The following is a 9235-nucleotide window of genomic DNA, read 5'->3' on the forward strand; positions in this document are numbered from 1 at the left end:
CAATTATCATGCATAATTAATGGCGAGTAATGTAATCATTGTGTACGCATAAGACTATTATTAATTATGGCTGATTATTTTGAAGGGAAATTGTGCATGGTTAATTTACAAATATATTATGGAAATAAACATCAAATGGCAAGGTAAGCCTGAAATGTTTAATGTGCGTACGTATTAAAATTAACTATTTCGAAGTTGTTGCAACTTTGTTAAACATTTTAAATTTAATAGACCGCTGAAATGTTGACTTTGGTTGATTTTAAATTTATTTTTGGTTTTGTTTAACAATTTTATTCAAAGTGGCTTCCACTTCGAAAGCACCTTATATAGCTTCCAATGCCATATAGATCAGCTTTCCAAAAATTTTAAAACTAATTTCGTTTTCTTCAATAAGCGTCTGCCCCACTATCACACAAACTGCATACATCACATTATTCTTCGAAACCGTACCATGGCAAATGTTCTATTCAATATGTTCTAGATCAACAGATTTTCATCTGAGATTTTCATCTGCGGTGGCGTTGTAAAGGTATATCTGAGAGTAAACTAGGTTCTACTCTAAATACTAACTAGCCATATAATAGAAAACAAGAGGGAAAGACGCACATCAGACTATACTCGAGACTATACAGGTATTAATGATATTGAGTAATAGCGAGTAAATCATGTTTTGAAAAACGTTAGATATATATAAATGATGAACTCAGTAACAGAGCTGGCAACATGATTTTTCAGTACAAAAGGTAAGCTCTTTTCATTTGACGGCAAGGATAAAAATACACAAAGTTGTTTCTGAGGAGAAAACTCACATATTCCGGAAGAGATCTGAAAAGTAATGTTATTGTTTGATTGGCATATGGTTGGCTTCTAGGGAAGGACGTCTTATAAAATATTTCTGCCACAATAATGAAAAAAAATTAGGTAGTTATTGATTCGCTTGTTGCATTTCAAGCCGTCAATTTATAATGACAGAAAATTGGCAGAAATTTATCATCGAAAGTATTACAACGAATAATTAATATCGAATTACTTTTCTATAAAGCAATTTCGCAAATTACTTTTTAATATTTCAATGACATGTTGCCACAGAATCACTTCAACTTTAGCTTTATGCCTTGAATCTCTTTGCAGATAACGCTTATGTGGCGACCACACAATCGAGGCTTTAGCTTCAGTAGCAAAATATAACGGTTTTTGCGATATCGATCACTGCTTATAAAATTTCAAAACCGCAATGTTCGCATGCATGTAAATCCATATATTTGCAAGTTAATATTAATCAACAGTGTTGTAGGCTATTAACGGTACTGATAAAATTATAAACGATGTGCGGTTAATGGCTACTATTAAGCCAGAGCGTATTAATTAATTGAAAATTATAAATATATATAAATTATTATATATATTATCGATTTAACACAAATATCTATAAAGAATTTTCTTTGAGTCGAAATGTAGTTTCTTTCTGAGTCAAATGTATGTGATTGTGTCAAATACCGAGCTGAAATAAGGTGTGAAAGAATACCAGCTTAAATTTATATTCAATACTAAAGTCACAAGCATGCTAGTCCAATTATTCAAGAACTACACATATTTATTTGCACCGGTGTCTCTCAGTGGAGCGGCATTTTCCACAAAAACAAACTCTTGATTGAACCACAAATTGTCCGCAATTTGCTTGACAAGTGTTGCTGTCATGTCTACGACTGTCATTGGTGGCTGCTGAAAGACCGAACATTCTACGATTTATTGACATTTTATTGGAATTCGGTTTGTTTTTCCGTTCTCATTCTATTGCCTGTTTGGATAGAGGTTGTGTATTTGTGAAACCAAACCAATTACTTTGGCCTTCGTGTGAGAGCTTTATCTCATTTTATGTGCTATTTGCTTCGCATCATTTACGACTGTGGTTTTTGTATTAAAATATACAAATTTGTTTACAAATGCACGGGTTTACAGACATATATATTGCTTATTGATGAGGTTCCATCGCACGTGTAAGCATAAAAAATATAATTTATACAGGATTTTACTTATTCAATTTCATATAGTTGCCTTAAAGTAAACTATGTAGTTAATAGTAGTTAAAGTACTTAGTAATTTCTATGAAAGTGTCATATTTATTTGTATAAATATATATTTATATGTATGTTTTCTAAAATTTTTTTGTATTATATTTTATATGTTTTATAAGGACTAATTGATTGTTTAACTTTGCTATGGCCTCAAGTCTGTAATAGAAAATAAATGTGTCGATTATTGGAATATTGTTAAATATTTTTGTGGACATCCATTCAATGTTTGCTACCTCATGGCTTCCAATGGAAAGTGGAAAATTGTTTCCTTATCTCCTTCTAGTCCACAGCCATGGTAAATTTTCTTGCAGGGCATTCCCATTTTCATCGCATGATCTCCAAATGGCCAATACTCCGTTAGAGTAGTTGTAAGGCAGAAAATACTTTTCCTGGACGTATTTAATAAGTCCCTAGTTTTTGTCTTGTAATATTTTGGCCATATCAGTTTAGTTATTTTGCATGTGCTGTTCTGAGCTAATTGTTCAAATTGTGTATTGCCTCGGATTCATCTAGAAAAGCTCTTACCTTTACCAACTCTGCTTTTTCGTTACCGAAAATGTTTCTGTGGCCGGGAACCCAAGTTTTGGTGGAGTTTGTCTTCCAGTGTCTCAATGCCTTCTTGCAGTTATGGACTGTGCTGGAATTAGTTATGCGCGACGACAATGCTAGGAATACCGCCTGGTTATCTGTGTATATTGTTGCTTTAGGTATCCTCTCGTAGTTATTCAATAGAGCTTTACAGACCTTCTATAAGCCGGTTCCGGTTATAAGATGCTAGTCGAGTTCGATAGACGGTTATAGAGGGAAATATCAAGATCGTCGGTATAGACTGAGATGGTGTCTTCCTCCCCTATTAAGCCTCTTCTTCATTCTCTAGATGTTATCCTCACATGGAAGTAGCTATTGAAATAGAACTTTGGGAGAATGTAGTCTGATTTGTAACGTTTAGTTTGAGATAATTCAGGACATCACTATGTCCATAGTTTTATGGTTCCAACCACCTAACTCCACAAGTTGTATCTATATCGAATACTTAGAGAGCAGGGCTCTACTAGGTCGTTCCATATGACCTCAAAGGCATTCACCATGGCATTATAACGGTTCATACCGTCCCACAAGGATTTTGGTCGAACTGGGCTATGAGCCACCGTGGTCTTGAGGTTTGGCTCCGTGTGACTTCTTTTTCGTCTACTTAGCCTACTTTCAAAAAACGTATTTTTGAAACGGTGTAGAGAAATTTGCACATAGCTGGGTCAAGTGTATCGAACATAAAGAAGACTATTGGAGACTTGTATAGTGGACCTTTCATGGTTTCTTTTGAGAGAATAATGGTCGGATGAACGAAATATTCGTAAATCAATATAAGGACATTATCTATATAACAACCCTCGTTTTTATCAAACACTAACGGATAGTACTTCCAAAATAAGACACGAAATAAACTCTATTTGAAATACCCTTTGCTTAGCTTACATACTTCGTTAGCTGTAAGAATAAAGTGGTATCTTAGCAATTTGTTTGTTTTGCTTTTACGAATTCCCCACATTGACCCGATTCATTTAGAAAACAACATAACTGAACTTTAAATCGAAGGTTTTCACAGCGCTGTAAGCCTCCATGTCCATATACAAAGTGTTAATAAAAAACGCTGAGTAAAGTGTGCCAAAAGGGGTTTGACAAAATGCCGCTAACAAGTGCCTAGGTCACCGGAAATAATTTCATGCTTGTCGCTGTGTGGCGTATTGAAATGAAACCGCACGCCTCCAACTCGCCAAAGCCAAACAGTCCCAATTGGCTTTTGGCCTGAACGCTGACTCTGGGGAGCTCCGAAAAATTCACCAGGCGTTGCGAAGCGCGTCCTCTCTGTGGCGTTACTCGTGTTGCTGCTGCTAAAATATGTGTGGTTTTCTGATTTATTTGCCTCAACGGTGCTACACCCACTGGCCATGTGCCATTCACCGTTCGCAATTCACCACTTGCCGCAGGCGTTAAGCGCACGTTTTAAGCCAGAAAACATAATGCCCACCACACACGCCAAAACACACACACACAGCGCTGACGGTCCGGAAGTGGGCCACTAATGGCCATTGTCACTTTCCAACGCTTGAAGTTTATTTAATTTCTCTGTTTGCTTTATTTTTGTGTGCCTCATAAGATTTGTATCTAGCCACTTGAGCTGTATTTAAACAAGTTCGGTCCGTTCGCGCTTCAGTAATTCGCCCAGCATTTGTGTTTTCAGACTTAATGACGGCTGCCATTTGTGGGGAATTTTTCAGTTCTACAAAGCGGCAGAGTTGGCATCTCCATCAGCTGTTACACGGTACTGAGACAGCGAGGCGGTGAAGCGTTGTTGGCAGCGCGTTCGTCGCTGGACTGTTGAATTAGGCATTAGATGCGCAATCTTAATTACGAATCTTAATAGTTGGCAGGCCGCACAACAATGTTGACAGTTTTATTGCTCTCGGACATTTGTAGTTTTTGTTGTTCTACATTTAATTTTTAATTATTTTTTGTTAACACACTATTCAAAACCTCAATAAACAGGTGTGTTTAGCTTGTTGCTACTTAGAGTAATGGCCGCCACGAAAAAGGTATGCAAAACAAGTCTATTTTTACATTTGTATTATTTGCCTAATATCCTGACACGTGTACTCATTAGATGTTGTACACGCATACTTATATATTGTTTTAATTTCCTAACAGCCCATTAAACGCTCGCTATATATCCTAGGACTAATTAGTTTTTATAAGAATGGCGGTTTTGATAGCATATAAGTAAATAGCGAACCAAAAATATACAATTCAGGTGCTAGCGGAGCAAAACTGTAACTCATACGAGAATACTTAGAATAGAATAGAATACTACGAGAATTCTTTCTAAACTGATTTTTGTGACAAGTTGCATGATCTCCAGATATTACGATACGTTGTGAACAATTCATTCTAAAAGAAATGGCGATAATCGAGCCAATGTAGATGAAGGAGTTTGGAGCTTTTAACTGAGACAAAAACATAACCGTTCTTATCAAAGAATCTTTCTTTATAGTGATACTTTTGATGTTCCCTAATTTTTTGAAGAAAACAACACAGAAAATTCAATTACAATGGGAAATGTTTATTATCATTCGCATTTATTTTTATACTCTCGCAACAAAGGTTGCTAAAGAGAGTAAAATAGTTTTGTCCACATAACGGTTGGTTGTAAGTCCTAAAACTAAACGAGTTAGATATAGGGTTATGTATATCAAAATGATCAGTGCGAAGATTAAAGTTCAAATCCGGATGTCTGTCTGTCCATCCGTCTGTCCGTCCTTGCAAGCTGTAACATGAGTAAAAATTTAGATATCTTAATGAAACTTGGAACACGTGTTGCTTGGCACCATAAGAAGGTTAAGTTCGAAGATGGGCCACGCCCACATAATGGCGATAACCGAAAACATATAAAGAGCTATAACTAAGCCAAGGTGCATATTTGGATTTCATTTTTTGGGAAAGTAGGCGTGGCCCCGCCCCCTACTAAGTTTTTTGTACATATCTCGTAAACTATCAAACCTATATCAACGAAACCTTCAGTAGTCGTTTTTTTCCTTATATAGTCTAAAAATGAAGAAAATCGGATTATAACCACGCCCACCTCCCATACAAAGGTTACGTTGAAAACTACTAAAAACAACAGACCAAATGCCTTAAATTTCATTATAAAGAAGGCGCAGAAGAGCTGCATTCAAAATTGTACACACAATTTTAAATGGGCGTGGTTCCGCCCACTTATGGGTCAAAAACCATATCTCCAATTATATGTTGTGAAAATAGGTCAAATCGGTTCATAATCACCCCTACTTCCCATATACCAGAACTTTAAAGTCGATCTGAACCGTTTACTTTACAATATATAAAGTCAGCACTAGTGAAGATATCGGAACAGAACTTTGCCCCATGTATCGAACATGAGGACCTCAGAGCTTCTAATTCTTTTTTTATGATGACTCGTTCGAACATTTTGATTGGTAACTGGCGAATGACATGCGTGACTTTTTTCTCCAAGGCCTAAATCAAAACCAAATATGATCGAGATTACGACCTTCAATTTCAGGCATCACATAGTCGGTTATCATGGCGCGATAACGGTCGCCATTGCTGCATGAAATGGCTGCTCTTGATTCTCTTCAGGTTGCTCTTCGTCCCAAATGCGACACTTTTGCTTATTTACATACCTATTTAGCCACAAACGGGCCTCATCGCTGAACAGAATTTGGCTCGAAAACGTCGGATTTTCTGGGAACTTTTCGAGAGCCCATTGGCCGAAGCTATTTCGCTTGGGGAGGACGAACGGCTTCAGTTCTTGCATAAGCAGTATTTTGTACGCTTTCAAATTAAGATCTCAAAGTAAAATGCGCCAAGTCGTTTCATACGGCATTCCGAGTTACTGCGAACGGCGCTGAATCAACTCTCCACGGCTGCTATATTTTCTTCACTGCGTACTGGACGTGTTCCATTCGGTCGAATATCATCCAGTAATGAATGCAGTAGACCGATACTCACTTTGGCCAACCTTTAATATAAGGAAATATAGTGTATGTCTTGGCATAGAATATAAAATATATCAAAACATTATAGACCATACTAGTTAATAGAGATTTCGAAAACATAACTGGTGTACTGACAAGTTGTTGTAAAGTGTCTAAAAATTATAAAGTTTGAAACTTTTACATTTGTTTAAAAAATTTGTTCTTGGATTGCTTACACAATAAATTTACACAATTCCGACTCAGTGAGTGATGTGTTCTGTTCGTTGTATATTGATTTTTGTATTTCAGTCAATCAGTTTTTCTTTCAGATTTATCACAACATAATTATAAGGAGGTGCTCACGACCAACGTATTTTTTTAACATGTTCATTTCTGACAACTTGTGTGTACCCTAAATATGTATAATAAGATAATTAAAGTACTTCCAGAAAATATTAACCAAGTCCGTCATTGAATTCCCCTAATCAATTGTCGCAAATTTTTATTTATCCATTTCGCTTATATTTGTTAATTGATATTTGAAGCAGTTGTGTAAACTTTATAATAACAGCCGCTTGCTGCTGAAAACACCCATTGTGTTTCAATATCCAACCCTATATTTGCACAAATACTTGATAAATAATTTTGTTTGTATCAAATAAACACATTTTGTGGGGAGCTATAAAGTACAACCTGATTTATACACATACATATGATACTTGTATCATATGTATCTGGAACATATGACCACAATTCTAATGGAAGATAAGGGAATAAGCAAATATTTATAAATGCTTTCAGGGGTAAACTGTAGAGCGATAAGGAAATTAATTTGCAGGTATACGTTGGATTTCTCAGAGTTAGGGTAAGGTAACACTGTAATTATTTCCCTAACGAAAAAGCAGATGTTACGCCTTAAATTCCTAACAATACACATTTCCTCCTCATATATCTTACGTACAGCCCTAATTTATAGCCAAAGTACCGACAACAGACTTTAGGGTCTGATGTGTATATTTGCAATATTTATACTCTTCTTATCTCTCCAGTTTTAGCACAGAAACAATATTAATACTCTGTGCTATAATAGAAATTGCTTATGCATGGCCTTACTTACCTTTGTTCATATGCAGTTTCCGGACTAAACGCCTCCGAATACAATTACAATAATTTGTATATAGATATCATATAAATAGCGGTCTTGAATGTCTCAGAAATTTAGTCTTTAAAGCAAATTTGTCGAGATGAGTAGAACGCAACGTTTCGCCTTACTTTCAGTTTTTCTGGTAATTTTCGGTGGTCTCGATGCCAATACAGCGACCTTATCGGGCAACGATATCTTCAGTGTGAGACATTTACCGGCGAATTGCAATGAAGCGATTCATTTGGCAGGAAGCAAAGCTAAAAGTGGCATATATAAAATACAATTGCCTCTACCATACGGTGATGGTAAAGCGTTCTATGTGAACTGTTTGCTGGATCCATCGGGTGGAGAAGCTTGGACGCTAATACAACTAAGAAAAGACGAATACATGAACTTTTATCGTGGCTGGAAGGAGTACAAGAACGGCTTCGGCAACTTAAATAGGAATTTCTTCATTGGTCTCGATAAATTGCATGCACTAACGGCTTCACAATTGCACGAATTATGGATCGAGTTGAAGGATTTCGACAATGTGACGAAATATGCCAAATATGACAGTTTTGCCATTGCTGACGAAATCCAAAAATATGCATTGAGTATTTTGGGAGAATATTCTGGCACAGCAGGTGATGCCATGTTAACCATACACGATGGCGCCAAATTCTCCACATTCGATCAAGATAATAGTGAACGAGGTTCTAATTGCGCAGAATTATATAAAGGCGGTTGGTGGTATGGCAAACGTGCTTGCCACAAAAGGTGAGTAAAGTAAACTTATTTTATAATAACCTACATGCATATAGGGAAATAAAAAATTAATTGGCATTTCTCTCAATTAACAGCAACTTAAATGGACTATATCTTAATGGTGTTACTAAATCGTTTGCTGATGGTGTAGTTTGGGAACCTTGGCATGGCTATCACTATTCGCTGAAATATGTGCAAATGGCAATTAGACCTAAAAATCTGCTCATCAATAATAAATTAGTGAATTAATATGGGATTAGAACGGCTGAGCGCCGTGTTAAAAAATATTTAGCGAAAGAGAGTAGAATTAAACACCTCTATGAGAATACATTTAATTAAGTAATTATTAATTAAGATAAATAAATAGCTTCTAGTAGACATCAAACCCATTTTGTTGTTAAATGCTGATTAATAGGGTATGCTCTCAAAATCATTCCTCAATGGGTAGAATATTGAAAAAATGTGTTTCCAATTCCGATCCGCTGTAATATCGAAACACAAATAAAAGTTTTAGCGACAGTTTTACAGTAACAATATCTAGTAAACTCGACCTCGTAGAGACCCTAATCTATCCACTCTAAAAAATTTTTCATAATGAAGAAACAAATTCGATTCCTTTCTCCTGATGCCATTTCGACATTTATGCCTAAGAAACTGGGAGGCCATCATACATATAGTCATATACCAATACTCCCACTACTAACAATATACATTTATAACTGCATTCTTTCTTTACCTCTATTATTTCCATTTCGTTATTA

The 9235-nt window shown here is 36.0% G+C and overlaps 1 protein-coding gene across 1 annotated transcript; it reads left to right on the top strand.

The window, feature by feature from the left end:
* Window positions 1-7736: 7736 nt before the first annotated feature.
* Window positions 7737-8859, top strand: LOC105219099 (fibrinogen C domain-containing protein 1-like). The gene is made up of 2 exons (XM_011195024.2): window positions 7737-8486; window positions 8570-8859. Exons 1-2 carry the CDS (start codon window positions 7828-7830, stop codon window positions 8721-8723), a joined length of 813 nt encoding a protein of 270 aa, XP_011193326.2. The 5' UTR covers window positions 7737-7827; the 3' UTR covers window positions 8724-8859.
* The last annotated feature ends 376 nt before the right edge of the window (window positions 8860-9235 follow it).

The sequence above is a fragment of the Zeugodacus cucurbitae genome, chromosome 6, assembly GCF_028554725.1.
Source record: "Zeugodacus cucurbitae isolate PBARC_wt_2022May chromosome 6, idZeuCucr1.2, whole genome shotgun sequence".
NCBI lineage: Eukaryota > Metazoa > Arthropoda > Insecta > Diptera > Tephritidae > Zeugodacus > Zeugodacus cucurbitae.

What these genes read in the sequence shown, in the direction of transcription:
- LOC105219099 (XM_011195024.2), top strand. Translation starts at nt 7,828, where the DNA reads ATGAGTAGAACGCAACGTTTCGCCTTACTTTCAGTTTTTCTGGTAATT. An exon ending in AAACGTGCTTGCCACAAAAG is followed by an intron (nt 8,487 to 8,569) that starts GTGAGTAAAGTA and finishes CTCAATTAACAG; the next exon opens with CAACTTAAATGGACTATATC.